The sequence below is a fragment of the Chelonoidis abingdonii genome, chromosome 16 (genome assembly GCF_003597395.2).
Source record: "Chelonoidis abingdonii isolate Lonesome George chromosome 16, CheloAbing_2.0, whole genome shotgun sequence".
Lineage (NCBI taxonomy): Eukaryota > Metazoa > Chordata > Testudines > Testudinidae > Chelonoidis > Chelonoidis abingdonii.
Genome location: NC_133784.1, coordinates 9,162,920 through 9,176,702, shown reverse-complemented (window position 1 = coordinate 9,176,702; position 13,783 = coordinate 9,162,920). Strand labels below are relative to the sequence as shown.

Below are 13,783 nucleotides of genomic sequence, written 5' to 3'. Positions count from 1 at the left end.
AGGCAAAATGGTCAGATAACACTTTACATGTACAGTATATAGCACCTTTTATGTCAAAGTGTTTCTCAAACTATACACACAGTGCAATCACTTCACCCACCACTGAAATCAGCCATTACTAACATGAAGCATATCTGCAAAGATAATCATCAATCTCCAAGCATTAACCCACTGTCGTCACAACACTCAGTACCACTAACGCACTAACGTCCTCTCCGACATACTGACTTTCCACAAGTCAAAAGACTGAAAATCCCACACACCACGTGAATTTTGATCTTCCAACACTACAATTAATAATTTAATGGCTATTATACTCAAACTTGTAGTCTTAGCATTTCTTCACACCATACATCAGAGAAGGGACACAAAGCTGATTATACGATCAAAGTTTCTTACCTTATCAAATACCCTATCAAACATCTACTAAAGATCATTGCCATCTACCTTCTGATTATGACTTAAAAAAAATAGCAACTACACAGAACACAAAACAAAACTGCACAAAAATTACTGAACTGTTCATACACCACATTCACTGGTCTATATGTATATGCATTCGCAACATGATGCATAACAAAAAGTTGGCAGGTACACTAAGGGACTGGTGCAGTATCTGAAACCACTTTAACTCATTTTTTAAAAACAGTAGTTATCAAGATGCTGGTATCTCTAAACTCCATTTCTTCGATTCAGTGCCCAATTCAAGTCCTTGCCAGAATTTCCCAAATACAAACACTGCATCTACAAGCTCACTTCCTCCAGATTCCTCTTTATTAATGTTTCTTGATGAGACAACAATTAAATATCTCCACAATACACCTCTTCTTCAGCCTTCCCACCAGAAAGACAAATTACAGTTCCAATCCTGTAAGGTACTTAAGGGTACACCTGAATCAGATTGTAGGACTGGGGCCTCTGTCACTGAACCAGCACAGTAGCTAAGCTTGTGCTTAACTTTAAGCATGAGTAGTCCCACTAAATTCAGTGAGATTACAAATGTACCTAACTACATTTCCATATCAGGACCAATGTTAGTAAATGCCAAATATAGAATTTAGTTAAATCTGTGTAGTGAATTTTTTTTTTTTTTAAAGTAGTACCATATTCCAAAACGATTCAATTGAACACTTACTTATCTCACTCAAGGGGAAACTAATTTAAAATTTATGCCTAATTTTCAAAAAAAAGCTATTAAATTACTACACCTCTACCTCGATATAACACTAACCTTGGGAGCCAAAAAAATCTTACTGTGTTATAGGTGAAACCGCATTATATTGAACTTGCTTTGATCCACCGGAGCGTGCAGCCCCCCACGGAGCACTGCTTTATCATGTTATATCCGAATTTGTGTTATATCAGGTCACATTATATCAAGATAGAGGTGTATGTTTCTTTTGCTACACATCCTGAGTGTGATGAGCAAGTGTAAAAGTAACTTGAGTTTAATGTTCTTTGAACAGATACGATTGCTCTTTAAGATCAACTATACCCTGCTACAGCTTTATGTTAAATTTTTTACATGTTTGCATGTTATATCTAGGTATTTATAAGCTAATCACGATAGCATCAGAATACTATTTTCTTCTAAATATTTATTTACAGAAGACAAGGATTCAGTAATCACATATGTAGCTATTTCCGTAAACTCATTCACCAGATTAGGTAACTGTAAGCTTTCAGAAATAAGAACACAAATTGGACGTAAAGACCACATCATGACTAAGCTACACTTCCTCATACCAAATGCCCGAGTATTAATGCACAGAGCGTAAAAAGAAGGATCTTATGGTGTATTTCTACTCATAAAAATGACGGCCAAAGCGGCATGTTCTTATTCCACAGAGCTATTCCAACTCAAATCTACCACTTTTACTGTCACAAATAAGTCTTTGCTGCTTTTTACTCCTGTATGACCTGCAGATCCAACATAGATATGAGTGAGAGCTGGAACCTATTCAACTAATGTGTCAGAACAGTATTATCAATTTCAATGAGCAACCCCTGTGCAAACTCACTGAAGTCTAATGGGGTTGCACAGGTGTCAATGGGTACCTATTTTGGCCTTCAGAATTTTGATGACTAATGATGATGTATGTGACAGAAAGATACCAGCCTGACTAAGAATTCATGCTGGGTTTGCAGAAGGTAGTAAGAAAAAAAAAGAAAAAAAACACACGATCAGTTAGATTTGATCTTGGAAACATTGAGACAATTATCAAAGTATTCCATAAGAAACTGTTGTTCTCACACTGTACAGCTTGTACAACAGAATTTTTTTTTTTTTTAATTTCTATCAAGTGTTTCCTACCAAGATACGAAAACCAATTTTGTGAGTACTGATTGATGGCTGATTATAAAATGTAATTTAATCATTATGCTAGCTTTATCACATTAGCTGTGAAAAATGTTAAGATTACCAATTTATTAAGCCCAATACTCTAATGTGCATCAGTCCTCCCTACTGAACTAAGTACAGATCTACTTTCAGTCTTTAAAAATCCCCATATGGATACTCAGAGATCTGCAATTCTGCAGGTGCAGAGAATTAAGTGTTCCTAAAATCATTCTTTGAAAACAAACCACTGAAATTTATTTACTTATGTTCACTGGCAAAGATCTTGGCAATGAGCTTCAAACAACAAAAGGCATTACATAGAAATGACAGAAATGCAAAACCAGATTTGCAACGGTATTTTCCCTCACCTTCATCGTCCTGAAATTCAACATCATTTGTTCCAAAGAGAGTCTCTGCTCCACCAAGAACTGCTTGGAGACGCTTTTGTTTTGCTTTAATCTTTTTTAACTGTTGTTCCTTGAATGACAATAGTGTACAAAATTTAAAACTCTTGGTAGCAGACTTGCTTTTCTTACAAACAAGGTTCAAGCTTTATTAATATGTTAAGCAGCAGGTTAGCACTTTGCTTCTGAAACAAGTTCAAATTTTGATATGGTTCCATGTGATAAAAATGCATGCAGAAGGTGTCATCCCAGCACCTGGTAGGTACTTCTCTACATAATTCATACACATCTACACCCCCAGTTTGGCACAGTTCACCATGACTGGGGCACAAATTTTTAACAGTGCAGTAATTCAAGTGTGCATGCACAGCATATGCTTGCAAACACCAGATGGGCATGCACAAGTTAAGGTTGTGCATGCAAACAAATCTCATTTGCATCAGATACTTTCACATACACTTGGGTATGCATTTTTAAAACTTGGGTCTAGGATCCAGTGAAGAAAAGCCTCATATATAGCATATGAAATTCCATTAAGCATATATTTGAGCTCCGCTAATCCTTCACTTTCACATGTGCTAAATACAATCATAGAATTAAGTACAAATCTTCTCTCCAACACATTTGTTTTGAGATGTGCTGCCACAAAGAGACTGAAAGAACTCAAAAACCAGTCAATGTTCTTCATGCATCAGTGGGTATTATTATACCAAGTCAGCTCAAGAGAAGACAACTAATTTATCTGCAAAAAACTAACACCACAGTGCTTATACAAATACAAGAGTGAGGGAATTAAAAATTATGAGTCCTGTAACAATTGTAGCTCACCATCATTTACACTTCTTTCACAATCTATTATCCACTTTTATTGTCCTCGTAAGTATTATAACATGGCAAAGTTACGATTCCTAAGGTGACCAAAAGGGCTATGGACTGTGTTATACAGGATGTCAGACTAGATAATCACAATAGTCCCTTCTGGGTTTGGAATCTATGATTTTCTGATTTAAAAATAAACTGATCAAATTATTAAACACATAAAGCAGTACGTTTTTATTACTCATAAACTTTGTTCTATCTAAATCTTTTCCTCTCCCCCGAGAGGCGCATGATTTGAGGATCAAGTTTTAAATTTAGTAAAACTACCCTCAGTGAGCTGTTTCGTTAAGAGTGTCATTTGCTGAAAATTGTCCAGTGCACCTGTGTGCAGTTACAAAAGATACTTACATAAGCACTGACATCCCTGCTGTCATAATATCCATATTATAAAACACTTGCCACATGTCAGCACTAAGATATTAAGGAGATAATTTCACATCTTATGTGTTTAAAGGGCAACTAAAATTTCTGTCTCACTATTAAAAAGAGTTTGGTTTTCACCTACTAAGGATTTTTTTTTTTAACTATTCAAAAAGGCAAAGTATTATTAAAAACATTGAAATCAGAAAGTGACAACACAAATAGGATGCAACTTGTAATTTAGGGCCTGAATCAGCAATCATCATACACACGCAACTTCACTCATTTGACTAGTCTCTTAAGATCAATAAGACGACTCATAAGTTGCTCAGGTTTTTCTATACAGTGATTTAGTCTAAGACAGCAGTTCTCAAACTGTGGGTCAGACCCCAAAGTGGGTCAGGACCCCATGTTAATGGGGTCAACGGGGCTGGCTTAGACTTGCTGAGGCCTGGGGCCAAAGCTTCAGCCCAAGAGCTTCAGCCCTAGGTGGCAGGGCTCAGGCCACCGGCCTGGGGCTGAAGCTCTTGGTCTTTGGCTTTGGCCACCCAGTCTGGAGAAGTGGGGCTTTGGTTTAGCCTCCCCCCTTCCAGGGAGGCAGGCTTTGGCGGGCTCAGGCTTCGGTCCCTCGTCCTGGGGTCCTGTAGTAATTTTTGTTGTCAGAAAGGGGTCATGGTGCAATAAAGTTTGAGAACCTCTGGTCTAAGTCTTCAGCAGTTTTAGAAATGGCTAATAAAGGACACCTCATTCAAGTTAGCTATTAACCTGCAATTGGCTGTTCATCAATTCATTTTCAGATAACATGGACACAAGTGTGTTGAAAAAGTCACATAACATTGGTAACACTATGAAAAACCACCATGAGGCCCTGCAGGAATTTAATTACAATCATTTATCCAAACAAGCTCTAGAACTATTATTTTAGAGACTGATCCAAAGTCCAAGTCAATGGAACAACTCCCACTGACTTCAGAGAGATTTGGATTAAGTTCTTATAACCTCTGGTAAAGAAAACCAAAAACTGTTACAATGGTGAAGGAACTGCAAGTTTAGACTCTGATCCTTTATCAGGATCCTCAAGTGTGAAGACTGACACAAGATCAGCGTCTTAAGCAATCCAAAGTTAATTTTTTAAAGTCACCTTGTTATACTTTTGCCGTTTTACAGAGTCTAGTTTTCTGTTTATATCTTTGCTGTTGACAGCTTGAGGAGTAAGTTGCTCTATAATTGTATTGATCTGTTTCAGAGATGTCGTACAGGACCTGAAAAATAAAAAGATGTTCATTTAGTACTCAGCTGTAATAATGAGAAGAGTGGATACATGACATTTTCAACTCAGACAGTTTACACTTAAAAATTATAGCCAAGATTTTAACAAACAGAAGGCTAAAGTTGGATTTCTAAATAAGTATGCTGATGTTCTTGGCCTTTGAATTTTACAAAGGCTAGTTTTTGAAATGTTAAACAATTCTGTTCAAATACTGCAATAGGTTGTTTGTATTTGGAACTCAATAAATTACAACTCTGCTAATGTACGACTACCAGGATGTAGAGCCCTGCAGTGGGACTGGGATCCCACGGGTCCTGCAGGACCTGCTGCCATAATAGCAGGAGTGGGATTAAAGAATAGTTCCGTGCGGGGCTCTACCAGGAAGTGAAACTGGCCAACCTACTTTTATATCCAAGGTAGAGAAGCGCAAGAAATAAGTCTAAGTGGTGAAAGAGTTGGGTTTTTTTTAAAATCTGTTTTAATAATCTATAGTAAGAAATTACATTGGTCTGAGCATTTATTTTAAATCTTATTTTAACCTTAGTGTCCCTTTAATTTAACAGATAAAATTATTTTTGTATCGCGCTGTAAAATAATTTTAAGAAGGTACAGTACTACTGAACCTTTCATGCCTAGGCCATTATATTTATTCAAATTCTTATGTATAACCTGCCACTGCCTCAGGTAAAAGCCCAGACGGATAGTAACCAAAAAGTGTCACCATTTAATGACTGTTGCATGATCTGTCAAAATTGGGCGGGGGGGTGCCTCATCAATAGAAACGACAGCACAAAGAGCCTACTGTACTGAGCTTTACCTCTTATCTGTAGCAAATGACATTTTTTTGAATATAAGATACTGAGTTCTTCTTTTCTCCAACAATACACGATGTAACTGATACCTTTGGACCAACTGCAGAATGTGATAATACATTACCATTCAAATTAATAATCAGAAATGCCATGGAAAGCATACCAGCCCAAACAAATAATGGTGGAGAGAGTGGACTTTTAAATATATGTTAAAGAAGCAAGCTTTTCTCTCTACCTATCCCTATTTTCACACTTGTAACTTGCTGTATGACTAGTCTGCTAGCTAGCTCATTTATATAACAATGCAAGACCAAGTGATATTTTTAGATGCTGATATTAGGCCAAACAGAAATCAAACCATCAGAGGCTGATGCAACAAACAGAGGTCTCTTTGGAATGTAATTAGAAATTACATGAACAAATGTGCAAACAGATGAAGAACGAGTCTCACATTGTTCAAGCCCTACTAGTTAAATAGCAAGGGGCCAGGAGAGTTTCTTTGAAGACATACACACAGTGGATAAATTCACATTTACTCTTGCAAAGTGGTCTCTGTTGAATGAAATGAGAGTTACAATGTGTTTTAAAAGGAGAATCATAATTTGCTGTTGCCATCCACAGTACATGCGGCATGTGCATTGTGAAAAGCCATGCTTTTTTCACCACGTTTTCTGCTATTACTTAGGTTTGGGGTGGAACATACTAGTGAAAACATCTTCATGGATGTCTACTCCAACTAAATGTGCCCTCCTCTGTCCACCCTTATGTGGGGGTCCTGTATCAGCCTCTGTCACATTTGCAAGTTCTAATGGTAGAATAAATACATCATTCTAATGCACAGCTTTGCATCTCAAAAGCGCTATGTAAATATGAAATAGTCACAATCTCTGTGACTGTGAGATGAACATCTGTAAATGAGGATAATGGCTAAGCACAGTGTAGTCTTTCCTATTCTCAGAACCAACACATCTTCAACCACATCTCCCTTTCCCTTCAACTCCAAAGTCATCAAGAAAGCAGTTAAAAATCATTGCTTTGAATTCACCTCCTCCAAACCCATCCCTGCTCCATTCTAATTTATTATTTTGGAGAAGTTATATGTTATACAGTTATATGTGTTACGTTATTCAGCAGTCAGATAACATGATCACAATGATCCCTTTTGATCTTGGAACGTATTACTCTAATTTAGATTTCACCCTCCACTGCTCCATTGAGTTATCACCTATTCCTCACCAAGTCTCAGGGCTTTTACTCCATCCTCACTATCCCTGACTTCTCTGCTCTTTTTAAACACTTTAGATCATGTCTTCCCTTCTCATCATGTTGTCCTTCTACTGATTTTGCAACTGTCCCTTCTCCTAGTTCTCTTCCTACTTTTTCGGCCACTCCATCAGGGCGTTTTTACAAATCTTCCTGCTTACCTCTCCGATTTCTGGAGTCCTACAGTACTATAACCTTGGCCACTTCCGCTTCTCCTTCTACACCTTTTTCTTTGTGTGATCTCATCTGATCAAATAGATTCAACTACTTTAGCTCTGACATCAATGCTGACAACTCAAACATATGCCTCTTACTCTTGACTTGTCTGAAGCCATCCAGTCATTCACTTCATCCTCTTTCTTTGACATCTCCTCCTGGATATCACTTTTGACTTAAAAACTTAAATGGTCACAACTGAACTTTGTCTTTTTTCCAAAACTCTCTCCACTCTCTCTCTTCTGTTACTGTTCAACAAAAGGTGGATTTGATTTAAATCAGTAGTCAGGAAGACTCGATTTAATCATGGTTTTCTACATAAAAGTGCATTCTTGTTGGTTGTTATAATCTTAATACATATTCTTCACAACTCAGAGATAGATGTAGGTTTCCTTTTTAGAAGGTACACATTATACATTTTCAAACAATGATTTATTTTGAAAAAAACTTTTCAGATTAGTTTTACAGCTATATCAGAAAATGAATGATTGTTTAGTTATTTCATTTACCAAAGGTAATTGAAGCAGATATCTATGAAGTCACTGGGAGGTAAACTATCTCCAATTCAACAGGTTAATCATTAATATTTGGAGGATTTTCTTGCCATGCTGTATTAGGAGGAGAACATCACCAGACAGACATTTAAATTGTTTTATTTAACTAAAACAACTGTTAAGTGTTCTGGATTTTCTTCTTCAACAGCAAACATATAATATTTTAACAAAACAAACATATGTCCCCAGCTTCTCACATTTATCTCCAGACTTCTTCTCCTTGTCCACATCTATTCCACCCCCAACAATCTTCTATTCATTGAACTTTTTGAAACTTTGCATTTTTAGAGAGAGGTAAGGGATTGACTCTGTATACACAAATTTGCAGAGGGACAATAGAGTTGAGGTATGTTATTTCTCACCTCTATTATTTATGTATTTATTTTAAAACATTTTTGCTGTTAACAAGCACTTAACTGCTGGAGAGACAAATCCACAGTTTGAGAACAGTAAAACTAAGCATCTCTGATGGTATCTTCTAAACTAGGGGTGGGAAAACTTTCTGGGCCGAGGGCCACATCTGGGTGGGGAAATTGTATGCAGGGTTGGGGTGCAAGAGGGAGCGTGGGGTGTGGGAGGGGATGAGTGTGCAGGAAGGGGCTCAGGGCAAGGGATTAGGGCAGAGGAGGGGTGCGGGGTGTATGAGGGGTCTCAGGGAAGGGAGTTGGAATACAAGAGTGGTGCGGACTGCAGGAGGAGGCCAAGGGAAGGGGGTCGGGGTGCAGGCTGCAGCAGGGGGCTCAGGGCAGGGGGTTGAGGTGCACAGAGGTGCAAGGTCCAGCAGGGAGCTCAGGGCAGGGGGTTGGGGTGCACAAGGGGTGCAGAGTGTGGTAGGGTGCTCAGGGTAGGGAGCTGGAGTGCAAGAGCAGTGCATGGTGCAGGCAAGGGGCTTAGGGCAGGGAGTTGGGGGGCAGGGTGCCGGAGGGGTTCGGGATCCGGGGTGGCAGCGGCACGCACTGGGGCCAAGACAGGATCCCTGCACACCTGCCCTGTCCCCGCGCCACTCCAGGAAGAGCTGCAGCCCCTGGGAGAGGGGGAGCGAAGGGCTCTGTGTCCGCTGCCCTTGCTGCACCTCCAGGTACCTCCCCCAAAGCTCCCACTGGCTGCGGTTCCCTGATCCCAAGCAATAGGAGCTGTGGGGAACGACGTCTGGAGGCAAGGGCTCGGGGGCCGCAGGGACGTTGGGCCAGCCACTGCTGAAAGTGGCGCAGGGCCGGGGGGGGGGGGGGGGCTGCTCTGTGTCACCCGGGCCGCCTGGGAAAGCGGGGGGACGGGGGGCAGCAATCCTGTGGGCTGGATCCAAAGCCCTGAGGGGCTGGATCCAGCCCACGGGCCACAGTTTGCCCATGCCTGTTCTAGACTGAGAACTGAGTCCCATTGGGTAGATAGAAAGATTAACCTAAATAATCTATACAGAAGCCCCTGGAACCTGATATGATTGGATCCCTAACACATGAACTATTGGAACTCATCTATAAAACTTTTCTTAAACATTGCATGAATATATTGTCTTATACTACAGAATTAGAATTTATAATCCCTATTACATTATAGCTCAAAGATATTTCATCATGGATCTTAATTAAATCTATCTTTAGATAGTTTTTCCCCTCAAAAAGCATTTTATTTAAATTGAATTTTTTTGATAAAAAAATCGGATTTTTTTAAAAAAATCATTGATTTTTATCCACCCTGGTTGAACACACCATCACACACACTATAACTAAGGCCTGTAACCCACATACCATCTTTGACTCTTTTCTATACGCAGTCCCATATATCTACTAGGCCAGGGGTAGGCAACCTATGACATGCGTGCCAAAGGTGGCATACGAGCTGATTTTCAGTGGCACTCATACTGCCCAGGTCCTTGCCACTGGTCCAGTGGGCTCTGCATTTTAATTTAATTTTAAATGAAGCTTCTTAAACATTTTAAAAACTTTATTTACTTTATATACAACAATAGCTTTGCTATATATTATAGACTTATAGAAAGAGACCGTCTACAAAACGTTAAAATGTATTACTGGCATGCAAAACCTTAAATTAGAGTGAATAAATGAAAACTTGGCCCACCACTTCTGAAAGGCTGCCGAGCCCTGCACTCCATCTCAGGAAATATCTAAATTTCAAATAGGCCATCTCCAAATCTTGCTGCTGCTTCCTTCGTAACATCACTTAAATCCCCCTTTTTTCTCTGTCTACACAACTAGAACTCTCCTCGAGGCTCTGGTCACCTCCCACCTTGTTTACAAGAACCTCATCGTATCTGACCTCCCTGATATCTGCATCACCCTCTTCCTGTCCATGCAAAAATGCAGCTACTAAGATTATCCTTGGGTTCTGTCATTCTGATTCTGTTATCTCACTATTTGAATCTTTCATTCACTCCCCTCCACCACCACACCAAGTGTAACATTTATTTTTTGACTTTCCAGGACCCTGACCAACTCTCTCTCTGCTTACATCCATCTCTTCTCTCATTGTCCCTGACCCTTCCAATCTGTCAGTGATACCAGACTTCATGTCCCATTTGCTTACTGTCTTGCAAGCATCTTCATACACGTAAAACACTCTTTGTTAACTAGTCTGAAAAGACTACTCATCTTCCCTCATTTAATTCCCTCTTAAAGACCATTTCTTCTGTGACATGCACATGCAACTAAGAAAAAATACTGGATCCCAAACTGAATGAGACATCAGTGTGATGCAATTGCAAAAAGGCTAACATTCTGGGGTGTTACTGGAGATGGTTACAGGAGAGGGTTACTGTCCTGCTCTACTCAGCATTAGTGAGGCCTCAGCTGGAGTAGTACTGTGTTCAGTTTTGGGCACCACCACACTTTAAGAAACATGGACATACTGGAGAGAGTCTTGAGAAGAGCAATAAAAATGATAACAGGTTTAAAAAACCTGACCTATGAGGAATGGATAAAAAAAGTGGGAATGTTTAGTCTTAAGAAAAAAAGACTGAGGGGGGGACCTGATACAGTCTTCAAATATGTTAAGGACTGTTATAAAGACAATGATCAGTGGTTCTCCAGGTCCACTAAAGGTAAAACATGAAGTAATAGGCTTAATCTGCAGCAAGGAAGATTATGGCTAGATATTGGGAAAAACTTTCTAACTAGGAGGAAAGTTAAGCACTAGAATAGGTTTCCAAGGGAGGTTGTGGAATCCCTATCACTGGAGTTTTTAAGAACAGATTAAGCAAACACTTCTCAGGGACGGTGTTGGTATACTAGGTCCTGCCACAGCACAGGGGGCTGGACCAGATGACCTAATGAATTCCTTCCAGCCCTACATTTCTATGAAAAGTTTATTCCCGACGCTGTGCACCAGCCTTGAAAGAGTAAATGCATTATCTTATTGACTTTGCCCCACTCTTCCTGTATCAACTCCTGTGTACCCACTACCACCTTTTGCTCCATCACTGAAAGATTAGGGCCTAATTTCAGACAACTCTTATGCGTCCTCTTAACTTCATGTATGAATAGATTCACTGATGTCAAAAGGATTAGTCAGGTGCATAAAGTTTTCTAAGCTCTTTGAGAGCTGTCTTATACGTATTGTGACACACTGTAAAGAAACAATTCTCGGGCACTGTAAAACAACAATAATGCAAAAACAGAGAAACTAAAGAATAAAGATGTTAAATGAGATGTCCAAGATCACACAGTAAGTCAATGGTTGAGTTGGACACTGTGAAGCAGAGCTAGGATTAAAGTGCAGGAGTTCATGCGTCTTAGGGTATGTCTACACTGACATGCATCCAACAAAGTGGGTATTCACCCACAAAAGCTCATGCTCCAATACATCTGTTAGTCTATAAGGTGACACAGGACTCTTTGCTGCTTCTACACTACAGATCTTACAGCAGCACAGCTTTACCATTGTAGCTACATGGCTGTAAGGTCTCCTGTGTAGTGCTCTATACTGATGGGAAAGATCTCTTCTGCATAATTAAACCATCCCCAAAGACTGGCAATAGCTAGACTGGCAGGAGAATCTCTCTTGCTAACACAGCATTGTCCACTACAGCACTTTTGTTGATGTAACTTATGTTGGTCAGGGTTTGTTTTTTTCCCACACCTCTGACTGACAAAAGTTTGACCAACAAAAGAGCTAATGTATACAAAGCTTTAGTCCCATTCCTCTAGACCAGTGGTTCTCAAAGCCGGACCGCTGCTTGTTCAGGGAAAGCCCCTTGAGGGCCAGGCCAGTTTGTTTACCTACTGCGTGCGCAGGTTTGGCCGCTCCAGGCCAATGGGGGCTGCAGGAAGGGCGGCCAGCACATCCCTCAGCCCGCGTCACTTCCTGCAGCCCCCACTAGCCGGGAGATGCGATCAGCCGAACCTGCGGATGCGGCAGGAAAACAAACTGGCCCAGCCCGCCAGGGGCTTTCCCTGAACAAGCGGCGGACCGGCTTTGAGAACCACTGCTCTAGACCTTACTGATTATATACTTTAGCTTTTGGTTTTTACAGGGTGGATTTCCTGAATACTGTTACAAGAGCTTGTGACAGGATGCTTTGTTCTGTGATCCATCAATTATGGGATCACACAGACCATATGAAGCACATAACATAGTGCTGTTTTTACAGGATCACTTCTCCAAGCATAACTCCAGTTAGATTTACACCTTGCAATACACTGCATGGGACAACTGTACACTGGCTGGTCAGAAACGGGATAAGATACTTGGTGGGAGGCAGCATGGGCTAGTGGACAAGACACCAGATTCAAAATCAGGAAACCAGGGTTCTAGTCCCTTATTCTGCCACTGATTAGGTAGATGACCTCACATAAGTCATTTAACATATACCTGTCTGTGCTTCGCATTCTCCACCTGTATAATGGAAATAAGGATTCAACTAATCAACTGTTTTGATATCTTATGGGGAAGTGAGCGATACATAATCATTTCCATCTCTTACTTCTATGACTCAACAAACTTTTATTACTGGATACCACGTGTCTAAAAGTAGTAATCTTACCTTAAATCGTCCAGCATCGACTGGTATTCTGCTTCTGCACTGGCTAATTTTGTCGCCTTGTTGGCGTCACTGATTGCATTGTCTACCTGCTGGAGGACTCCTTGCTCCAGCACATCCTGGTCGTAAACGTCAACCCCGAGACCTTTCAGCTCAGCAATCTGGGCACCGGGCGCCACGGACTGGATCTGCTGCCTGTCAATGTGTAACAGCGGCTGTCCCGTCCGGGGCGGCTCCCGCGAAGGAACCCCAGAGGAGTCGCAGGGGCCATTCTCGGAGGCCGGAGCTCCAGGGCTGCCCTCCAGGTCGCTGTCACACGGGCCCTTCGCCGCTTCCTCAGCGCTGCTCGGACCCGGACCGCTCGCAGCGGCCCCAGGGCCCCGCTCGTGCGACCCGCCCGGCGGGCGGCTTCCTCTGATTGAGCACCCGGCGCGAGCTCGCTCTCTGCCCGTGCGTTGGCGTGATTGTTGGCCCTTATGTGCGGGCGGCCGGGGGTCGCGTCGGAGCGAGCTCTCGCTATGGTCAGGCGCCCGGCAGGTGGGGAGCGCGCCGTCGTCTGGAGTCCGCCCCCGTCAGCTCTCCGGCCTGGCCCCGGGTCCAATAGATCTAATCTCTCATCGGTGCAGTGCTTAGGACTCAGCGCGACCGGCCTGGGGCCCCAAAACCCCAAAACATAGGTCTTTGGGGGACT

General features: G+C 41.4%; 1 protein-coding gene across 1 annotated transcript in view; it reads right to left on the bottom strand.

Annotated features, from left to right (window-relative positions):
* ERCC6 (ERCC excision repair 6, chromatin remodeling factor) overlaps positions 1-13,210 on the bottom strand; it is a 78,951-nt gene extending 65,741 nt beyond the window's left edge. Inside the window, exons 1-3 of the mRNA XM_032766647.2 lie at positions 13,096-13,210; positions 5,126-5,246; positions 2,710-2,818 (exon numbers count right to left, since the gene is read on the bottom strand). Of these exons, the coding sequence (XP_032622538.2) occupies positions 2,710-2,818; positions 5,126-5,246; positions 13,096-13,112 (247 nt within the window). The 5' untranslated portion in view covers positions 13,113-13,210. The remainder of the gene's footprint in view (positions 1-2,709; positions 2,819-5,125; positions 5,247-13,095) is intronic.
* Between the last annotated feature and the right edge of the window lie 573 nt (positions 13,211-13,783).